Genomic DNA, 21577 nt, shown 5'->3' on the forward strand with positions numbered 1-21577 from the left:
CACAGGTGTCCCGGCACATCTCCCCGTGCACTTAACGTTGGACGGTTGGCTGTGTGCCAGTCACGCCTCAGTCCGGCCACCTGGTGACACCACCGCTTTCCGTCTGAAGCACCAGGTGGGGGGCTATGAACTGAGGGGTGTGGTCACTGTCTGCTGTAGACTTACTGCCCTGAGTGGGTTCTTGCCGATGTCAGAGGACAGTCGGATGTTGTCTTTGCCAAACTGCTCATCTAAAAATATTCGCCCTTTGGTTTCCGAACCAAAATGCGCTCTTTGAACCAGGCCTAGACACATTGACCCCCGAGTCAGATGCCGGCGAAGGCGGCACAGGGTGGCACAGCGAAGGTGACTTTGGGGGAGGGAGGAACATGCACCATGGAAACGGTGGGTGCCGGGCTCCGCCCGTCCGGAGGCTTATGTTTACCTGTGTCCTTATTACCTCTCCTCGGACACAGGACCCGCAGTGACATTGTGGGGCTGCACGCAAGGTGAAAGTGTGGTCTCGTGTTCAAGAAGTAGGCAGAATTTCGAGACGAGCCCAGCAGGGCATCTCCCTGTGCACGTGGCCTTCCACGGGGTCGGCCCCCCCAACAGAGCACCTGGGAGGGAACGGCTTCTGCCCACGCCTTCGCCTTCGCCGCCCCGTCTGCGTGGTCCCAGCTCCTCCTCTTGAGATCAGCGGCGTTTTCTCAGAACCGTGGGGTCCCACTCATAGACACCCGTGTCGGCCGCGACACAGGAAGAGAGATCAGGCTTGAATCTCCACCCTCCCCTGGCCGCTGGCTGCTCCATTCCCACCAGGCCCTTCCTTTGGGGCCTGTTCGAGGCACCGTGTCTGCCACAGAGCAGGTACCTACTGTCTCCTCTCGTCCGTCAGCAGAGAGAGCACAAAACAGGACTTTACTTACAGGCTTTTTAAGTTTATGTATTTATTTTGAGAGAGAGAGAGAGAGAGAGGCGGGGAGGGCAGAGAGAGGAGAGAGAGAGAATCCCAAGCAGGCTCCACACTGGCAGCACAGAGCCCGACACAGGGCTCGAACTCGCGAACCACGAGATCGTGACCTGAGCCAAAACTGGGAGTCAGAGGCTTAACCGACTGAGTCATCCAGGTGCCCCTATTTACAGGCTTTTAATCCATTTTTTATTTGTTTTTGCTTAAGGTTTGTCTTGGGGCTACGTGAGGTGCAGGGTGACGGGGGTGTGGTGCTGAGGACGAGGAGGGGGCAGACGTGGATTTCTGAGCCCGGTCCAGGGAAGGCCAGCGGCTGCCTGTCCTGATGTCGGGGAGACTGAGGGGCTGTCCCGACCGGTACCCCACCCATCCCCACGAGGAGAGCTGTGGTCTCCAGCAAGATAGGAGCGTGAGGGTTCTGGGGTCCGGGGGAGGCTGCCTGGTTCAGGTCCTGGTCCCGCCGTGTTGCAGCCGGGGGCCCCCGAGCGGGTGAGTCCTCCTCCCGTGCCTGTGCCCCCTGCCCTGAACCGGAGCTAGGACAGCGCCAGCCTCAGAGCCCAAAGGTCTGACTCCGGGAAGGCCGCTCACAGCACACGGGCACCTAAGGGGCCACATCTGTGTTCCACTGTTGACATCAGATTACACCGTTTTAAAAAGGGGGCTGAGTTGTCCTCTGAAAATTTGTATGTTGACATCTTGACTCCCAGGACCTCGAGATGTGACTTTATTTGGAGACAGGGTCTTTGAAGTGGCGATTCAGTTAAAATGAGGTCAGCAGGATGGACCCTGATCCATTGACTCAGGGAGAGAAGGAAATCAGGGACAGATGTGCTCTGAGGGAGGGCCACATGAGGACACAGAGAGACGATGCCTGTCTGCAGGCCACGGGGGCCTCAGTAGGGACATGTTCATCGCGGGCCTGTAGCCCCAGGACTGGGAGAGAATAAGTGTCTGAGCTCTAAGCCCCCACCTGTGGGGCTTTGTTATGGCGGCCCCAGCAAGTTGTTCAGGAGCTATGACACATTGTAGTCTCCAAATACTCGGGAAGGGGCGCTCACAGGTATTCACGCATCCTTCACCGCAGGCTCTGGCAGGGGCCTCCGTCACGGCTCTCACCACCTCACACACACCCCTGCACGCACCTGCCGGCATCTGCCTGCCGGTCTTTCCCTGAAAGGTTTATGGTTCCAGCCGGAACAGTGTGAGGTCTCTCAGCGTAAACCAGAAGGACCAGAGCCGTGAGCCCCAGAGTGTGGAGGGCCATGGCCTGGGTGCCGTGCTGGGCAGGTTACCTGCTACCCGTTCGGCCCCCAAGTCCAAGTGTTGGTGGCGACGTCACACCTGGCTCCGGAGAAACCCTTTCCCAGTCTGCCTTTGGACTCGTCACTTCCCGGCCGCTGCCCTTCGGCTTCCCCCGTCTGTGTTGTTCCTGTGTTTTCCGTCTTGTTTCTCAAAGCCTGGTCAGCCCGCTGAGATTCGGAGCGTCCTGCTGTCCTCACACGGCTTTGCCGCCCCTTCTCTTCCCCTCGGCAGGGGTGAGGAGAACCCGGGGTCCCACACTCTGGTCGCAGAACCCCCAGGCGCTCCCCTTCCTGCACACCCTCCCGGCCCTCTGACCATCTCACCCAGGCCTGTGTCCCAGGGTAAAAGACCCTCTGCCCTCCTAATCTGCCACCCTATTTCTGATTTCCAAGAGAGGAGAGCCCAGAATTTCTTACTGAGTAGCAATATGGTTTAAGATCACAGACCGTGAAGCCAGAGCGCCTGGACTTAAATCCCAGCCTTCCACCGACATGCTGTGTGACGTGAGACACACTGCGCAACCTCTCTGGGCTTCCGTTTCCTCGCTTGTAGGAGAGGAGTAAGCTGACTGCTCCCTGGTGGAGGACAAAGCCCTTGGAAGGGCCATGTCAGTCCACGGTGAGCAGTCGTCATCATTAGTCCCAAACCGCTCATGTGGGTGCCGCCACCGCTCAGAAGAAAGCGTCTGCGTGGTTCAATCAGTGAGTGAGACACACAGCCTCCTCCCTGGCTTCCAGCCTCCCGCACTGTCCTGTGCCTCCGCCAGCCCGATGAGCACAGCAGCCTGGGGCTGATCACGGTCGTCAAGTTTGTGCTGAAGACAGCGGGTTCTTTTCCAGGGTCGAGAAGAGGCCACGATGGTGAAATAAGCCCCAGAAATGGACTGAAGAAAACAGTAAATAAAGCCTGGATTATTGCACTGCTGGAGGTAATGCAAACTGGGGCAGCTGCTCTGGAAAACAGTGTGGAGTTTCCTCAAAAAATTAAAAATAGAACTACCCTACGACCCAGCAATTGCACGACTAGGCGTTTACCCAAGGGATACAGGTGTGCTGTTTCGAAGGGACATGTGCACCCCCATGTTTGTAGCAGCAGTTTCAACAATAGCCAAAGTATGAAAAGAGCCCAAATGTCCCTCGATGGATGAATGGATAAAGGACATGTGGTATATATAGACAATGGAGTATTACTCGGCAATCGAAAAGAATGAAATCTTGCCGTTTGCAACTGCATGGGTGGAACTGGAGGGTACTATGTTTTTTTGTTTTGTTTTTGTTTTTTATTTTTTTTTCATTTATTTAATTTCGAGAGACAGTGACAGAGTGTGAGCAGGGTAGAGGCAGAGAAACAGGGAGACACAGGATCAGAAGCAGGCTCCAGGCTCCGAGCCGACAGCACAGAGCCTGACATGGGTCTCGAACCCACGACCTGTGAGATCATGACCTGAGCTGAAGTCAGATGCCCAACCGACTGAGCCACCCAGGCGCCCCTAGAGGGTACTATGTTAAGCGAAATTAGAGAAAGACAGACATCCTATGACTTCGCTCGTGGAATTTAAGATACAGAACAGATGAACATAAGGGAAGGGAAGAAAAAAACAATATAAAAATGGAGGGGGACGAAACATCAGAGACTCTTAAATACGGAGAACAGACAGGGTTGCTGGAGGGGAGGGGGGAGGGCTAAATGGGCAAGGGGCATTGAGGAGGGCGCTCGGGGTGAGCACTGGGCGTCACACGTAGGGGATGAATCACTGGCTCTACTCCTGTATCATTACCGCACTATATGCTAACTAGCTTGGATGTAAATTAAAAATTAATTCATGAAAAGAAGCAAAGCCCGGTTTAGACGAGCCACGCCCTGCTGTCCCCGTCTGTCCCCTCCTTCCTTTGAAGATTGTCAGGCACCTGTTGTGATCAGATACAGGCCAGCCATGCGTGGCGCCGAGCCGCCCCCGCATGGTGGCGCTTGTGGGAGAAGGTGGCTTCCCACGCGCTGCCAAGGGTCGTGGTCTTGAACTTGAGGTTGTGGGAGCCGGCCAGGCTGGAGGAAGGTGTGGCAGGGGAGTGGGGGAGGGGGCCAGGGAGCAAGGACTCCCTCGGGGCGGACCCGGGGCGATCTCTCACTCTGCACGCGTGGGATGGAGTCACGTGGCCGCAGGGATTTGTTTCCGGAGTCCGTGGGCAAAGGCAGAAAACACAGGTGGTCTCAGTTACCCCAGATGGCCCCTGAATGTTACCCATGCAGCAGAGCAGAGGCTCTCACCGCGCCCGGTCCAGGGCGTGTGCGCCACCGGCCGTTTGTGTCTGTCCCGGAAGGCCACACGGCGCGTGTTCTCCAGCCTCGTGTCCCAGCGCTTCTGCGCTCCAGACCAGCAAAGCACCCGCGGGCTGTTCGTGTGTGGGGTGCATGTTAGGGATTAAAACTGGTGGTGCGTTAAAGATTTGCGGTGTCCGTTCATTTAAGATCGTCGATAAGCCCGTCACGTGCTAACATATTTGGGTGAAAAACCACTGTCTCCTGAAACAAAGTTGTGGGAGGGTGGTGTTGCTCTGCGTGTTTGCAGATCTGGGTGTCTGGTCTCCCGGCCGTCCCTGTCGCCGCCATGGTGCGTGGCTTGGGGTGTGCGCGTCCCCGGACAGCACTGGAAACGCGCCCGAACAGCGCCCGTGGCTCGTCTCTGGTGGCACGCCAGACCTCAGCCTATGGCTCTGCCTCCAGCGTGGCTGTGATTGGCACGTGACGGCCACCGTCGTGCGAACGCTTCCCGCGTCCGTTCCACCAAGACCATCTCCTGCGGCCCAGGCCAGACCGTGTAGCATCCTCACAGGTCATGGGGAAAATACCGGTTTGGTGATTTATCCAGAACTTCCACATGTTGGCGTTTCATTGTATAAGTAAAAAAATGATGTTCTCGTCAGAAAAGGCTTCAATCTTGGAAAGCTGCCCAAAGATGAAAGGCTTCCAGAATTGTCGTCGTCTCTTAAAAGTGTTAATATTACCGTGTTAATATTGCCGAGAAGGACCGTCACTCTCACCAGGTTCTGCTTGGAGAAGACGTCTGCAGGTGCCTGGCCTGGGGCCCCGTGGGTGTCCCGTGAGCACGCCCTCCCCAGAGGGGACCTTCGTGCCCCAGTGGGAGCGAGGGGCTCTGTGGACACTTCTCATTTCTTCACTGAGAATGTTACAGGGACCCGGACGCTGGCACTTAGTAAGACCCAGGCCGGTGCTCAGCCGTATGGGTTTTCCGTGAGCGGGTGGAGGTGACGTGCCCGGGCACCGGGGCGGTGACGCCAGCCCCACGTGCGCCTCGCGGAGGGCAGGTCTGCAGAGCACTTATGTACTGTTGGCACAGGGGCATGTTCTGCGAGAGCAGGAGGGAGACAGCCGTCACCAAGATAGCGACAGGGAGCCACAGCTCATCCGACACCCAGCAAAGGGGCTGGCAGCGGGATCCGGCCTGGGACAGTCCTCGATCCCAGCCTCTCTTTGGCCGACGTAAGACACTGGCATTCCCAAGGTCGTGTGCAGGTAGAGGGACCTGTGGCTCCAGGACCGCCCTCCTTACAGACTCTCATTTCTTTTTTGTTAATTTTTAAAAATATTTATTTACTTATTTTCGAGAGAGAGAGAGATTATGAGTGGAGGAGAGACAGAGAGAGAGAGAGAGAGAGAGAGAGAGTCAGTTCCAAGTAGGGTTCCAGCTGTCCGCGCAGAGCCTGATGTAGGGCTCAAACCCACGAACTGTGAGATCATGACCTGAGCTGGAGTCAAGAGTCAGACGCTCCACCGACTGAGCCCCCCAGGCGGTCCCCGAGACTCCCATTTCTGAAATCAGTGTGTCACATGTGTCCTGGGCCCAGGCCCACGGCCAGGGAAGGAGAGGGGCTGGCGTGTGTGAGCTCAGCAGGCAAAACAAGTGATTGCGCGTCTTCCTTCAGGACCCGGGGAGGGTGCATCCTTGCAGGAGAACGGAAGAGGGGCCCATGGGGCAGGGGTGTGGGGAGGGGGAGGGGACGGATGCCCTCCAGTCAGCCTGGGGGTGGGGGGCGCAGCACTGACGGAGGTCGTGTGGAAAGGCAGCCTCCAGGTTTTGCACATACCAGAGACACCTGCACCCAGCCGCCAAGACGGACCCTGAACCTCTGCCCCCAGCCCTCCCGCCCTCGGCCCCACTGTGTACCTGAGCCCTGCCCAGCGTCTCCTGGGCCCTGAGATGATCCCAGGGGCTCAGTGGGCTGGGCGGGCAGCTGGGAGGGGAGACTGGAGCCAGAACTCGGTGGTCAGGAAGTGCACACAGATTCTAAGAGGAGGTAAAGGTGGGGAGTTTCTCTAAAGTTAGCTATTCTATTTTATTTTAGGCATCCGAAGTGTCTTTTTTTTTTTTTAATGTGTATTTGGCACTCCCCTGAATTCTGAAATAGAGTTTAACAGGATTCCTTTTTTTAAAGCAGTGGAAGCCAAGGCTTTCTAGTGGGACTGACTCAGCTGGGATCAGAACCCCTCCTTCGGGACCAGGCCAGGACCCCCCCCCCGCCCCGATGGCTGGAGAGTCCCGCACACTCCCCCACTCGGGAGCAGGAAGGTGCGGCCAGCAGCCGGCGTCCTCCCAGCCTCCTCGGAGCCTCTCTGAGTCTTGGCCGAGCTGTGTCCCTGAATGTCAGGCCATCTGCAAGTGACGAAGGCCTGGAAACTTTTGTTCCATTGAACTTTGCCAGGGAGCTATACTTAGCCACCGAGTGGAGGCCAGGAGTGGGTTCTCTGAATAAAGATAGTAACACGCGGGCTATTTTCAAACTTCCAGAGAACCCCCCCCTCCCCAGAATATTCTGCGCCAAAATGATATTTATGGAGCCCTCTGGGCTTTTGGAAGGGAGGGTGTAACCTTAGTGTGTCTGTAGCTTTCAGGAGAGGGGTTTCTTTCAGCTGGGAGTGGGGCCAGGGCAGGGCCACCGGAGACCTAGCGTCCCTCTTGCACCTGTTTCTAGGACCTGAGCTCGCAGCGGCTGGGCGCTGGCATCTGAGTCAGAAAACGGTGGTTTTCCTTGCTGGGTATCTGGTGCTGACCCTGCTGTGGCCCTCACACCGCCATCCGGGTGCACCCGTCGTGCTAAAAGATGGGGTCCTCAACCTTGGAGGGCTGGTTACATGATTTTCCTCGTGTCCCGCGTCCTCGCTCGTCTCTTAGGTTTCTGCCTTCACTAGATATAACCGGGCTGCAGCTGTGGCACCTGCTCCCAGCTCCTCGGGCCCCGGGACCTCTGGTCCCTCCTCCCACCTTGGAGAGAGGACCCAACAATGTGCTGGACCAGGACCGAAAGGCCTTCTTTAGGGTGAAGAGTAGAAATGTGGTCAGTACAGTCTGGATGGAAAAAAGATGGCCTGTAGGTGGGAGGGACCCAAATAGCAGCACCCTGAGAAAAGAACCAGTCATCCGCCTTCACCCAGGGATAGACCTCCTGCCGACTCCCGTTCTGTAGGTGTTGGGAGAGGGCTCCAGAAAGCCAGCTTCTAAATGGGCGTCCCGGTGAATTCTGATGACCAGGCAAAATGGCATGGAAAAAGGTGAGGGGGGAGCTGGGAGCCCCGAGCGGCCAGGCAGCTGGGCAGGTGGCCTCCTTGGGGTCTGACTGCAGCCGCCCGCCCCTGGTGGACCGTCTCCCCCATTCGTTCTCCATCAGCTCCCTGGCAGGTGCTCGGCCTTTCTTCGCCCTCTCTGCCAACCTGGCCTCCACCACCCTGCCCTCTGCCAGTCCAGATATAAATATAAGAGCATTTTCCACGGGCCGGCACAGAAGGGCAAGCATTTGACTTTATTTTAGGGCCGTGAAATTCCCTCCCTTCATACCCAACAGGTGCATCGCCTCATTTAGCTATCAGGGCCCAGGAATAGAACACAATTTACAATATAGCTTCCTTTGGGCATCTGGATGCTATTTAAAAAAAAAAAAAAAAAAAAAGCCCTCCTGTGAGATGGCCGGATATGGGCCAGCATGCTGGCTTGACCCACTCAACAGAGGAGCCCAGCTCTTTGGGAGACTGATGGGAGGGAGGACCACCCTGCTAGGGCAGGGCCCCTGGTTGGGATGATGGACAGGAAGTGGGAACAGGCACAGGAGGTGTTTGCCCGTGGGCCCGTCAGTTAAAATTGACCGCTCCCCTTGATCCTTTGTGGACCAAGGGGACAGAGGAATCCACTCTGCTGTCCTTCATCCTTCAGCCCAAGCACAGGGACCCACTGGGCATCTCTTGGCAAACTGTGTTCACATCAACTGTTGGGGGGGGGGGTGGTGTCCTCCACTCTGCGGGTTCATATGTTGAAATCCTGACCCTATTTGGAATCAGGGTTTTTTCAGGTAGTCGAGTTAAGATGGGGCCATTAAGGGGGGTCCTAACCCCGTAGGACTGGTGTCCGCACAAACTGAGGAAATTTGGACACAGAGACAGACACATACGCAGGGAGAAGCCATGGGAGGTGGAGGCAGAGAAGTGTGATGCGTCCACCAGCCAAGGAACATCAAAGATGCCCACAAACCAGCAGGAGCCAAGACAGAGAGAGAGAGAGAGAGAGAGAGAGGCCAGCCCCCAAGGGGACCAGCCCTGTGGCACCTGGGGCCCTGACTTCTGGCCCCCAGACTGTGGGAGTACATCTCTGTGGTTTAAGCCGCATGGTGCATGGGGCTTTGTTATGGGAGTCACAGCCCGCTGACCTATCAGCTAAGCATCTGGTTCACACTGTCTGTCCCTCGAGGGATGGCAGGTCCCCGCGGAGGGGAGGCCAGGTGCAGGCCTGGGAATGTGAGCGTGGCTTCCCCAGCAAATGTCTTCACTGCACCCGCTGATCTGTTCTGCTGTATCCCGGAGCCGCGGCCCTCCTGGGTGGCCAGTTTCGTCGAGGTCACCCTTGGTCCAGAGAAGCCCCACATCACGGTCAGGTTTCCTCTGGGATGTCCCCAAGACCCCTCCGATGGCCATTATCAAACCAGCCACGCAGGCCCTTTCACCCCGAGGAGCCTCGGGCAGGATCTACAGGTGCCGCGTGGCCCAGCAGTGGGCTGGTGAACGTGCTTCAGTGGGTCTGCGAGGCCCAGGGCCGACATGCGGCCTCTGCCGCTTGCCCTGTGGCCCCCACTCAGGGCCAGGAACAGGAGCCTAATTTTGTCCCTCAGCCTGGGCCAGAAGTGGGGCGGCTGTCCCCTCCGGGCATCAAGAACTCAGTCAGTCCCCATTAGACTCGGGCTGCCCTCCAGGGGCAGGCCGGAGACGCTAAGACACGCTAGCAAGATCGAGGCCCAGCCCAGCAGGTCACATCCCGGGCGTCTGGGGGTGGGCAGAGGCCGCACTCGGGGGCAGGATGCTGGGGAGGGGACTCCTGTTGGCATCTGAGTCGGTTCAGGAGGCATGTGTCTCAGGCAGCACCCATTCCCTCCGCTGTGGACGCCTATGGCCTCGGGAGAGGGCAGGCAGAGAAGGGGCGACGGTGCCACGGGCGGTTGTGGACACGGTGGTCTCGGTGGAGACGTGTGCAGACCCAGGACTGGGTTCTCTTGTGAGCACCCTGCCGACGCAGACACACACGGCCCCCGGCTGGCCTCTTCCCTGGGCCTCACTCTCCCCAGCTCTGCCCTCACAGCCTCACCCCCAGCGTATCTACGCTCCACGGCCGCTCTCCCTCCCCGTATAAGGCTGTCCCCATTTCCGGTCTCCTTGTTCCCAAAGAAGGTGGCCCTGCTCACCTGCTTGGAGTGTCGCCACCCACCTCCCTGCTCCCCGTCCCTACACTTGGCCTCCCTTGCTCCGTGGCCAGAGGCCCAAATTACCCAGGAATCTGGGTAATTACTCCGGGCTCGGCCTCTTCCGCAGACCCAGGGCACCAGGCAGGACCTGGGGTCTCAGAGGACGTGACAGGCAGGGGTGCCAGGCTCCTCACTGCCCTGTGCTTGGGGACGGGGCCCCGGCTCTGCGTCGGGACACCCAGTGCCGCGTGCGTGCGCGCAGGCAGGCGGAGGTGAGCCTGTGGTGGCCGTGCCCACGAAGGCCGAGTGGCAGGAGCTGGCCCAGCTGGCAGCCACCCCCAGCCGCCTTTTCTCTTGGGAGAAGAGAACCGGAAACCAGGGCAAGTCAGGGAATGGTGGCTCATGCCGCCGTGACGGTCTTCCCTCAGTCGCCCTAACAGACTGCGGGCTGCTCTGGGCCTGGATGGAAGTGGGTGGCCGGCGGGGAGAGGAGGAACCCAACCGAGCGAGCGTGGGGCCGGGCTCACTGGGCATCACAGGTGCCGAGAGGGGTGAGGTCCTGTCCCTCCCGCCGGCACTGAGCCCGCACCCGTCAGGGGCCGCGGCGGCAGCCAGACTCCTCGTGCCGCGCCAGGAGCGACATGCGGGAGAAGGTCCTGGCGCAGCTGTTGCACTGGTATTTCTTGGTGTCCGAGTGTGTCTGCAGGTGGGCCCGGAGATTGGAGCGGTCGGCGAAGGCCCTGCCGCAGTGTGAGCAGGTGTACGGCTTCTCACCTGGGGGCGGGAGGGCGCCGGGTGAGTGTCCGTCTGGTCCGCCCCAGGAGGTGGCCGAGCCCCCCGTCCCCAACCCCCCGCCGTCCCTGCTGATCGATGTATAAGCCCCTCCGCCTCCTCCACATGCTCACGGCAGTTCTGACGCCTCGGTCTTCCCTCACCCTTCCCCAGGAGATGCGTGCCAGGGGGCCGGCACTGCCCCAGGAGGAAGGAAACCCTAGGGCCACGAGGTCCACATCCACGGTCAGGCTCAGAGCGGCCTGGGGACAGGGTGGGATGTCACCCCTGGGCAGGACTGCAGCATCTAAAGCCCTCTCCAAGGGGAAAGAGCTAGCGTGGGTCTTTGCTAGATCTTTCTGTTTCTGCCAGAGCCCTCCTGGGGCCCTTTGCCCAGATCTGGTCCTGAGCAGCACTGGGAGCCCTCAGCTGTCCCTGCCCACGGAAGGCCGGTGGTGGAAAGCGGCTGGGCCCCTGCAGACTCTCCCGGGAAGGCGAGCCCCGGCCCTTACGAATGGAGGCAGGCATTTCGGAACAGCTTAAGACCCTTGTGTCCTCTGGGCCACCTCCAATCAGGGCGACCAGGGATTTGGACAAAGCCCTTCTGTTGGGAGCTGGGCCCCCAGGACAACCTTAACAAGTGTAAAAAGATCCTTAAAGGTCACCTGTTCTCTTCCGCCCACGTGGAGTGACTTCCAGTCGTACACCCAATAGAATCCTGAGAAACACCAGCGTGCAGTCCCCCTGGGCCCAGAGCGTCCCTGCTGCCCAACGCCCAGGCACATTCCCTCCCCCGGCCAGCCTCCTGCAGGGCCTCCCACCCTCTGGGCCCCCAGACCAGGAGCACTGAGCCCCTGGCGGTGTGATGTGGGATGCTCAGAGACATCCCTGGGCGGGGGGGGGAAGCTGAGGAAAACTGACTGGAATTTCAGCCCGGAGAAAGGCTCCCGCAAAACCCTTCTTTCCAGCCTCCCCCGGGTGTGACTCAGAACAGTCCTACTTACAGAGCCCTGGCTCAGGGCTGGGGAGGCTCCAGTGACGGGGGCGTGTGTTCAGCCGTGGGCCTCAGCCCGGTGAGCCTTATCCCTGGGCTTCGGCCTCTCTGTGCCCACCTGTCCCTCTCCTGGCGGGCCGGGGCGAGGTGTGGTTCAACCCCCAGCTGCCCTGGGGCAGGCAGCCCCCCTCCGCTCCTTTGGGCAGCGGTGGCTGATGTACGGACCACGTGCTGAGGCCCCCAGGCCTCCTTCAGGTCTGAGCTCACGGCTCTGGTGCGCTCTCACCAGGGATGGGTTTGCCCCTGGGGTCCCAGCTCCCCGTCAAGACCCAGTCCTCGTCTGTGCCCTTCGTCCGTGTGACCCCCGTGGTTGCCACCAAAGGCCAGGCCTTTCTCCCTGTGCCGCTCCTGCTGCTCCAGAGCTCAGGAAGGGCGCGCAATGTGGGAAGTCAGACCCTCTGCGGCCCTGAGCAGCCTGCGCTTTGCCAGGTGGTGGGGCTTGAATTGTGTCTCTCAAAAAAGATCCGTCCACGTCCTAATCCCCAGTACCTGTGAGGGTGACCTCACTTGGAAAATAGGGTCTTGTCATCAAGGTTACATGTCATCAGGTTAAGATGGGGTCACACTGGAGCACGTGGGCCCCGGTCCAGTGGGACTGGTGTCCTTACAACAGAGGGAGGTTGGGACACAAACACACACAGGAGAGGCCGTGTGAGGACGGGGTAGAGGCGCACGGACGCCTGGAGCCCCCGGGAGGTGGACGGGGCAGGAAGGACCGTCCTCTGCCGCCTCTGGAGGGAGCGTGGCCCTGCGACACCTGGATTTCAGACTCCGGCCTCAGGAGCTGGGACGGAGGGCATTTTTGATGTTTGAGCCTCTCTGGTTTGTGGGACTTTGGAAACCAGCACGCAGGGAAGCAGAAGCCGTGTGGCCGTCCCTCCTCTTGTTTACAAGGCCTCCCTCCCTGCCTGACCCCCAGGTCCCGCCCTCACCCCTGCCCGGGGCCCTCCTGCCCACAGACCCACCTGTGTGGGTCCGGATGTGGCCCTGCAGCAGCCAGGGCCTGGAGAAGGCCTTGCCGCACACAGAGCAGAGGCAGGGCAGCGTGTGCGTGCGGATGTGCATCTTGAGGGCGCCCAGGCTGGCGTACTCCTTGTCACAGAACCTGCAGGTGAAGCAGCGGGGCGCCCGCAGGTGGCAGGGCTTGTGGCAGTGCGGGCGCCCGAGGCCCCCCGGGGCCGCCTGGAGTCTGTCTGGAGCCTGGCCCCCGTCCGGGCCCGCGATCGGGGGCCACCGCGTGGGCGGAACCCGCAGCGGGGGCAGGTTGAGGTGGTTCAGGCTGTCTTTGAGGGGCTCGCTGGGGGCCCGGCCGGTCCAGAGGTCCGCCCGGCTGCCTTCCAGGGGGTCTGGCCCGGAGGCCCCCCGAGCTTCCTCAGTACGCGGAAGGGGCAGGGAGATGGGGCAGACGGCAGAGGTGCGGTCCCACGGCAGGGGAGGGTCACCAGGGGTGGAAGAGGCCGCCTTGTCTGGGAGGAGGAGGGGCACCGCCAGCCCCCTGCAGGCAGAACAGGCGCCATTAATTTCTAGAAGGGAGGAGGGAGAGAGAGAGCGTGAAAGTGGACATGAGCCCCCACACTCTGTCCTCAGACCTGCCCTTATTGGTGCAGCCGCAAGCCTGTGTTCTAGGTCATCAACAGTTCTGCACGAAGGGGAAGGGCTGGCGAGGCCAGTGTCAGCGCGAGAAGTGACCACAGGGTCTAGAGGAGGGGCCTCAGTTCTTTATTGTTATGATGTTTCTAAATGTTTATTTTTGAGACAGCGCAAGCGGGGGAGGGGCAGAGGGAGGGGGGCAGAGGATCTGAAGCGGCTCCAAGCTGAGAGCAGAGAGCCAGATGGGGGGCTCAAACTCAGCAACCTGAGTTGCCCTGAGCCGAAATCAAGAGTCGGACGCCCAACGAACTGAGCCACCCAGGCGCCCCCTCAGTTCCTCTTTAAAAGCAAAGGAAATGTCTTACAGGATCCCAGAATAGCTCTCACGGCTGACGGAGGCCCCCCTATTGGCCCGAATAGCTCTCACGGCTGACGGAGGCCCCCCTATTGGCCCGGCAGGACAGGCCTCCCTGACCCCCGCCCCGCCTCAGGCCCAGCTCACAGCAAAGCCTCACCAGCCTCCCGCAGGCGCGAATTCAGAGTAGACATTTGGCGGTGGGCCACGTGAAGACAACTGATTAGCCTCCAGTCACCCCCATCACCCCCCGCCCATGGTGATGTGAGTGCCAACGCTCCCGGGTGGCTGGATGGCTGTCCCCGGTGGTGCCACACGGCCTCCAGAGGCAGCCTGTCCCCAGGCTGTGGCTCCCGGATTTGTGGGCCAGCATGCCTGTGCCTGACCAGATGAGCGGCAGGGCCCCAGGGTAAACAGTCTGGCAGGTAGGAGTTACGCTCTGCCTTCTCCCCGAGCCCCAAATCTCCAAACAGCCCCCAACCCATTTCCTACTCCAGATGTGTTGAAATAAATCTCTGGTCCCATTTCTGCCTTCATGCCAAGGCTTTGGATAAGAAAGAACCCACAGAATGGGAGAAAATATTTGCACATCATGTATCTGTTAAATCGATGGCATCCAGAATATACAAAGAATTCTTGCAATTCAACGGTATATATATATACACATATATGTGTATATGCATATATATATATATATATATATATATATATATACATATACATATGTGTGTGTGTGTGTGTATATATAATTTTAAAATGGGCAAAGTATCTGAATACACATTTCTCCAAAGAAGATATACAAATTACAAATGGCGGGATGCCTGGCTGGCTCAGTCTGTAGATCATGTGACTCTTGATCTCAGGGTTTCAAGTTCAAGCGCACGTTGGGCATAGAGATTACTTAAAAAAAAAAAAAATATATATATATATATATATATATATATATATATATATATATACCTACACAAATGGCCAACACGCACAGAAAAGATGCTTGCCATCATTAACCATCAAGGAAATGCCAATTAAAGCCATAGCGAGATACTGCTTCGTGCCCACTAGGATGGCTAGAATTACAAATAGCCAATTACAAGTGTTGGTGACGATATAGAGGAGCGGGGACACTTAAGGAAACTTCCCACCTTCCGCTCTATCCTGACCTCACCCCTAACCTAATCCCCCCAATTATAAAACAGCATGCCAACTTTCTGTCCTCCTGGAAAGAGGGACTGGGCAGTGTCAGGCTAAGAGACAAAGTCCAAGGAAGTTCTGGAGAGAGAGGCTTGGGATACCCAGAGAGCCTAGGACCCCACTTCACTGGGGGCTTTCTACTGGGAAAAACAGTCACCTCTCTTAAGTCTCTGAGACTCAGCCACCACCCTGGCTCCAGAGCCAAACCCGGTCTTGGGGGCTGGGGGCCACCCCAGAGGGAGGGCAGGGGAGGGCCGGCTGTGCCTGTGGCCCTGATCGAGTGCTTCTGCTGGCCCTTCAGATGCGTCCACACACCCTCTGGGGCTGTTGTAACTCAGATTCCTGGGAGAAGAGACTTTCAAGTCCCCTCCACTTCAGGGGCTCCCTGGGGGGAGGCCTGAAAAGGCACTTATTTGAAAAGGGAGAGGGAGGGGCCCCAGACCCAGCACCTGGGTCTATCCTAGGGCAACATCCTGGGTAGCCTCAACAAGCGGGAGCCTCAAGCCTCATCCCTCATCCGAAGGGGGGAGGAGAGGAGAGGAGGAAGCGGAGAGTGCTGGAGGGCTGGGCTGCTCTCTGACACTCTCTCATGTTCAGAGAGTAAAGTGGGGGGTGCACTCGGTGACTGGGCTCTAAACAACAGGTGTTAAGCTTTAACAACCAGGCTCACATAAACTCCCATTTCCCATCACGTATATGTCTAAAATGAAAGTTTCCTTTACCCGAGCACTGCATTCGGATGCCTTCCGTTCTATTTCATTTTGTGAAATTGTTTTCAAAATGCAGAGTTCGGGACCCCAGTCCTAGAAGGCACCCCCTGGAGGCAGCGGCCTCGGAAAGGATCAGCGGGGTGCCCTCCACTCCTGGGCCTCCTCCGGGTCCCTTCTCCCCTCTCCCCCTGAGCTACCCAGCAGTTCGCGGGGGGGGGGGGGGGGGTCTTCATCTCAGGGGCTGTGAGGTGATGGCTCTGATCACTCTCGAGAGGCCTTTGTCCCGGGACCTTCTCGTGCCTCCAGGACATGGGCAGTCCTGAGCCCTGGACCTGCGTCTCCCTGGGCCACCTGGGGGGAGGGGGGAGGATTGCAGCCCCTCAGCCCAGCCTGCCCTGAACAACCTCCACTGGGGTGAGGGGTGAGGGGGGGAAGGTGACCGACGGAGCGGTGAGGAGGCACCAGAGGGGCCTGGGGGAAGGCTCATGGGCTGGGCCTTGGCACACACAGCCCGCGGGTCTCTTCTGTTTCCCTCTGGATGCTCTGGAGGAGCCGTTGGACAGCAGCCCCAAGCCTCCCTCCGTCTCTCTCCCCACCCATCCCTGGGACCCCTCCCACACCTCCTGCACCAGGAAGATGGCTCCAGGGTTCCCTTAGCTGGGATGGGTGCGCCAGGCCATAGGGGGAGAGCCCCCAGACTGACTGGGGGCCTGGAAACTTCTCTTAAGTGGGGAGGGAATCCCCGCCTGCTCTTCCCGACGCGAGGCGGAGGCCCCCGACGTGGACAAGGCGCTCGCAGGCCTCCACCCACCCGGGGTCTCGTCCCCGCTCCGCTGGCTGGCGAGGTAACTCCTCTCCCCCGGCCTGCGACCGGAGTGCGAGCCGTGGGCGGGGCTGGGGAGCCCGGCAGTCCCTACCTCTCTGCGTCTCCAGCTGCCTGTAGTTGGAGACCCTGTGGCTGGAGTGCGTTTTCACCAGGAAGGAGCGCGGCATGGTCCCCCTGCGCGTCCGCCGGGCGCCCGCGGGCAGCGCAGCCGGCAGGTGGCCGGAGGGTTGGCTCATTAGCATAGCGCGCCGCCTGGGCCAACCAGCGCGGGGCGCGGCCGGGGCGGGGCTGCGGGGCGGGGCTGCGGGGCCACGCCCAGGACAGGTGCGCGGGCCGCGGGGGAGGGAGCGCGTGGCCGCCGTGTCCTCCCCACGGGACTGCCCTGGCGCGCGCCGCGAGTCACACCGACCCCTGGGGCCTGGCGCACCCACTCGCCGTGGACTAAAGGGCGGAGGTCAGGGCTGGGTGGAAGCCGCGCCGGGCTCCAGTCCACACGGCGGTGGAGGCGCGCGCAGAGCCCTTGCCGCAGCTGGCTACACTCGCCCCACCTCCTGCTCAAACCCGCAACGGTAGGATTGGTGAGCACGAGCCCTGAACTCCACAGCCGACCCAGCTGACCGGCCAGAGTGGTGCCGGGGGCGGGGGTCAGCCGGCCTGGGGGCGAGAGGCCTTTCCCAGGGGAAGAAGGCTGGGGAGGGCTCCTTCCCTCCCGGGACAGCGCTCCAGGAGGTGGCCCAAGCTTCCAGGAGGCTCATTTGGCGGGGAGAAAGGACACAGCGTGGAATTCTGGGATTGCAAGGGGTTCCGACCCGCGGTCATGGGAAGTTTAGTCAAAGAGGGGGAAGTGCGTGCGCTCTGCCCAGTCTGTGACCCTGGGCAGCCATGTCCCTCCTGTGCGGCAATGACGCGTTCGAGCCACGTCCGAGTGTACGCTCCCTTTCGGTGTGGACGCTTCAGGAGTTCAGGGGTCAGACAGGGCATTCCCTGGGCGAGTGGATGCAGCACCGAGCCTGTCCCCGACAGCTGCGGGGCCTTTCCATGGCTGTGTGCTGGCCGGCCTGCCTGCCTGGCAGTGCCATTGAGGTCCAGGTGCCCTGTGACTGTGGGCTTGGGCGAGGTCAAGTTGATGGGGACCTCTGGAGAAGCGGGGGGACAGGGCCGTGTCACACAGTGTCTTAGGTCCCTACAGTTTTGCAGATGAGAAAATGGAGGCTCTGAGAAGTTAGGAAGCGGGGGCATGGGGACCCAGGCCCACATTGCCAGTCACACACGAGACGTGTGCCCCCCTGTCTGCTGCGGGGTGAGAGCATGGGAGGGCAGGTGGTGTGCGGACGGAAGGCACGCGTCTCTCCCGTGGGCCACAGCCTGGCACCGTGCTGTTGTGTGTGTGGATTTCAGAGGACACGTGGCTGCGTTCTGCTTATTCACCTGTTCCGTGGCCTCGCAAGCTTTCTATTTATACCTTCTCTTCCTTCTTTCCCCTTCCAGGCATAGATAAGGCTTGCAGATACCTGGGCCAGCCCTGCACCCACACTGTCCCTCCTCACCGGGTCACCCACTGTGCGGCCACCAGCCAAGATGCCCTCCCTCATCCCCAGAGAGCTACTGACACTATTTAGGGAAACTGGCGTGTTCCTAATCTCATCCCGGAAATGCCTCTGGGATCCCAAGGGTCCTTGGAACAGCTTTGGGGGACGGGTTGCAATAGTAAGTGACCCCACCCACTTGTCAGCCCTCCTTGGGGTCATGCACACTCACTGGCTGGGACTCACAGTGTTGTGTCTGGGCTGGACCCGAGGAGGACCCACAGAGGAGGACCTCAGTGTCCACACCTGTGCAGTGCTGGAGAGGGGCGCAGCTGTCCCCACCCATTCTTGCTTCCCGTCCTTCTGTCCTCATGCTGGCCGCCTTACCTCCCAGGGAAGCCTCACATCCGCCCACCCACCCACGCACTCCCCACTGGCCTCCCAGAACTGCCCCTCTTTCAACCAGAGCAGGACTTGCAAGGACCAAAGCCCTCTCTTTCCTGAAGAAATCACTGTGCTCTTCCCTTGACACCTAGGACCTTGGGGATGACAGCTGGCCCAGAGCCAGGCTGTCGGCCCCGCCCACCTGCCTGAGCAGCAGCTTCCAATTAGGGTAGGCACTTCCAGGGCCACAGATTTTATAATTCTACTTAGTGTCCTTGTATGCGTGTGTTCTGTACTCTTTGCCTTCCAAAGAATAATTCAGTAGTGCTTGACTCCACGTATGTATCTCCATTGCGAGCCCACGTTGTAGCTGATTTGGTTTCACGACCCAGTTCGGAGGGCCCCGCACCCTGTCAGACCGCACCCCGCGAGGGGGGCCAGGTGGGAGCCAGCCCGTGCTCCTGCACAGTGCCTGCCTGTGGCACGTGCGCGGTGGGGTCCCGCGGCGCTTGTTGGACTAGATGGAAAAAAACCGAGAACCTCCCAAACAGTGCGGCCCCTGGCACGCCCATCCCTGGGGGTTGGAGGAGGGTTAGCGTCTGTGCCCTCGGGTGCCATCAGGTGCAGGAAGCCCAAGCCCCAGGGACCAAAACTCTCGGAGCACTGCTTGCGGCGGGACCTCACCGCTGGGGCTCGGGACAGATGGCCCCTCGCCCTGGGAGCACCAGCCCCTGCATCAGTGCATGGAGCGTTCTTTGCGGGGGGGGGGGGGGGGGGGGGGGGCGTGGCTGGGACATCCTGACCTGGGGCAACCTCACAGCCACCCAAGCTCATGGCCTTGTGGAAACTCAGACCAAACGCTCAACATCCCAACGTCTGGTTGGATCGGTGACCAACCGATGGAACCAGCGAAGGGGGACTCACAACTAGTTTTGAGGCCTGATTGTGAAAGCTGGTGGTGGTTCTTAACCTGGGTTCCAGTGGACACATCCCCTGTGAGATGAGGGCACTGGGGGGATGCTGTCCCTTCCCACACAGCTTATAGGACACGCAGTAGAGTCCTCGACGCCTTGGGGCATGCCGGAGGATTGGGTGCTGGGAGGGGTCCTAGGGGCTGGGGCGGAAGGATGGAAATGAGTGGGGGGCCGAGCAGGGGTGCACGTGCGGGCTGGGCTGTGTCCTCACAGCCCGTGTGTATGCGTGTGTGTGCACACGTGTCTGTGAGGCCCCAGGAGCTGTTCCCGTGTGACACAGGCATCGGGCATCAGCAGGGTGCCGAGAGCCTCAAGGGGAGCAGTCCGTGGGGTCCTCAGCAGGGTTCCCAGCTCTGCCCCCCCCCCACCTCCTCTCTGAGGTTCTTGTCTGTCCGCAGGCTGGATCCAGCCCCTCGTTCCAGCAGGTTGTTGGGACGCGGGCGGTCCTCTGTCGCAGGGAGGGTCTGGACCCCTGCCCCCCACCCCCCAAGCATCCGCACATCAGCAGGCTGCCAGGGGCAGAGGCCAGTGAGGGTGGCCTGTCCTCGGAGGCCCTCAGGAGGGACGTTGCGGGCAGCTCAAACCTTCACTGCGACTTGCACCGAAGGCACCAAGCCCCACGGGCCGGACATGCTGGGGGCGTCCGGAGGAGCCTGCCGGGTCCCAGGTCCCAGGCTCCCTGGATCAGGCTTTCTGGAAGCCAACAGCTGCAGGGCCTGGAGTCACTTCAGGCACGGCCCGAAGGAGCCAGCAGTGGGTCTTTGGGGGCCGAAGCACCTTCTTCTGCTGGTCTCGCACACTGGCCGCTGTGTCCAGCACGACGCCTCTCTGGGCGAGGGCAGGGCAGGGGGCCCAGCTCTCCAGGGTGCTCGGCACCCTGGGACCAGGTGGTGGCTACGGCACTTTCTGGAACTCCGGGAGGCCGCCAAGGACAGGCGTGAGAAGAGTGACAGGGCTACAAGTCCCCGCCATGTGCAGGCGGTGCTCATCCTGTCTGGGCCCGCACTGGAGACTGGCCGACGGACGCCGTGGGCGCAGTGCTTGGGCCATCGGCTCCCGCGAGGCCCGGATGAGAAGTGCGCCAGTTCCCGGGAGTGCCTTCCCGCCGGCTGCCTTCCTGACAGAGAAGGTCGTAGGTCCAGAGACGCTTTCTAGGCCACGGGGTGCACTGGGGAACGTGCACCATGAAGGCGCGGGGGCGCCCCGGGCCTGGGGCTGCCTCCCTCTGTGTGGCAGTGGTGGAGATACACTCCGGGGGCGGTCGGCCCTTGCGCTGATCAGGGTGGGAGGGAGACCATGACTTCCAGGAACTCTCGGCCTGAAGCGTGTGTGTGGCGCGAAAGCCCCAGGGGCCTGGCGGGACAGCCCCGCTGCACGTGGGATTCACGCAAAGTACAAGGGAGGCCGATGGTGCTGTGGACTTGAGCCGGAGCGTCCCCTCCCCGACACCGTGGGGTCTGCTGACACGGGTCCCTGTGTCCCGCGTGCCCTGTTAGGGTTCACTCTGATGCTCCCCCCTGGGCAGACTATCCTGGACATGAGTCCCTTGGTCGGTGGTGTATTCTCTGTGGTCCCATGTGGCCTGGGCCTGGGGTGGAGGGGGTTGAGAGGCCACGTGTGGACGCTGTCCTGTGGCTCCTGCGGCTGCGCGGAGGGGGCACAGCTCCACAGGTGTCCTCGGGTGGAGGCAGGGACTCGTCACCACACCTGCTCCCTGGAACCGGCATCCTTGGCCAGCGGGGTCAAAGAGGGAAGGGTGGGGCTAGAGGCTCCTAACAAAGGAGCTAGGGGGTGGCCAGCCTGTCACCACTCTCCTGCCGAGTGACCGTTGTGGAGGCTCGTGTGCCTGGCCCTGCTATGGCTCCAAGCTCGGGAGACCCACCTTCTTAGAAGAACAACCCAGAACCCAGCCCTGCCTGGGGAGGCAGCCTGGAAACAGCCAGGGAGAGGGAGGCAGGAGTGTGGCCGCACACCGACCACCAGCTGCCAGGACACTGGCCAGCAGGTGATATTTGTCGGCTTTCAAAGGCCCGAGTGACGTGGGGGACAGCAGGAGCCCGTGGCACCAATGGTGGCCCTGAGCACCGTCTCTGGGTGAACATTTCACATTTGAAGATTTTATTTTTAAATCATCTCTACACCCAACATGGGGCTCGAACTCATGACCCTGAGATCAAGAGTCACGTGCTCCACTGACCGAGCCAGC

At 60.2% G+C, this 21577-nt stretch overlaps 1 protein-coding gene across 1 annotated transcript; it reads right to left on the reverse strand.

Annotated features, from left to right (window-relative positions):
* Nucleotides 1–6606: 6606 nt before the first annotated feature.
* On the reverse strand, nt 6607–16704 carry SNAI3 (snail family transcriptional repressor 3). Its single transcript, XM_043599867.1, has 3 exons — nt 16579–16704; nt 12781–13338; nt 6607–10764 (listed from the first exon to the last, which is right to left on the reverse strand). Exons 1-3 carry the CDS (start codon nt 16652–16654, stop codon nt 10583–10585), a joined length of 816 nt encoding a protein of 271 aa, XP_043455802.1. The 5' UTR covers nt 16655–16704; the 3' UTR covers nt 6607–10582.
* Nucleotides 16705–21577: the final 4873 nt, after the last annotated feature.

Source organism: Prionailurus bengalensis, chromosome E2 (assembly GCF_016509475.1).
Source record: "Prionailurus bengalensis isolate Pbe53 chromosome E2, Fcat_Pben_1.1_paternal_pri, whole genome shotgun sequence".
Taxonomy (NCBI): domain Eukaryota; kingdom Metazoa; phylum Chordata; class Mammalia; order Carnivora; family Felidae; genus Prionailurus; species Prionailurus bengalensis.

Coding starts and splice junctions, on each gene's coding strand:
- SNAI3 (XM_043599867.1), bottom strand. CDS start 16,654: ATGCCGCGCTCCTTCCTGGTGAAAACGCACTCCAGCCACAGGGTCTCC. Junction 13,339..16,578: donor GCAGCTGGAGACGCAGAGAG/GTAGGGACTGCC, acceptor CCTCCCTTCTAG/AAATTAATGGCGCCTGTTCT. Junction 10,765..12,780: donor CCACATCCGGACCCACACAG/GTGGGTCTGTGG, acceptor TCCCGCCCCCAG/GTGAGAAGCCGTACACCTGC.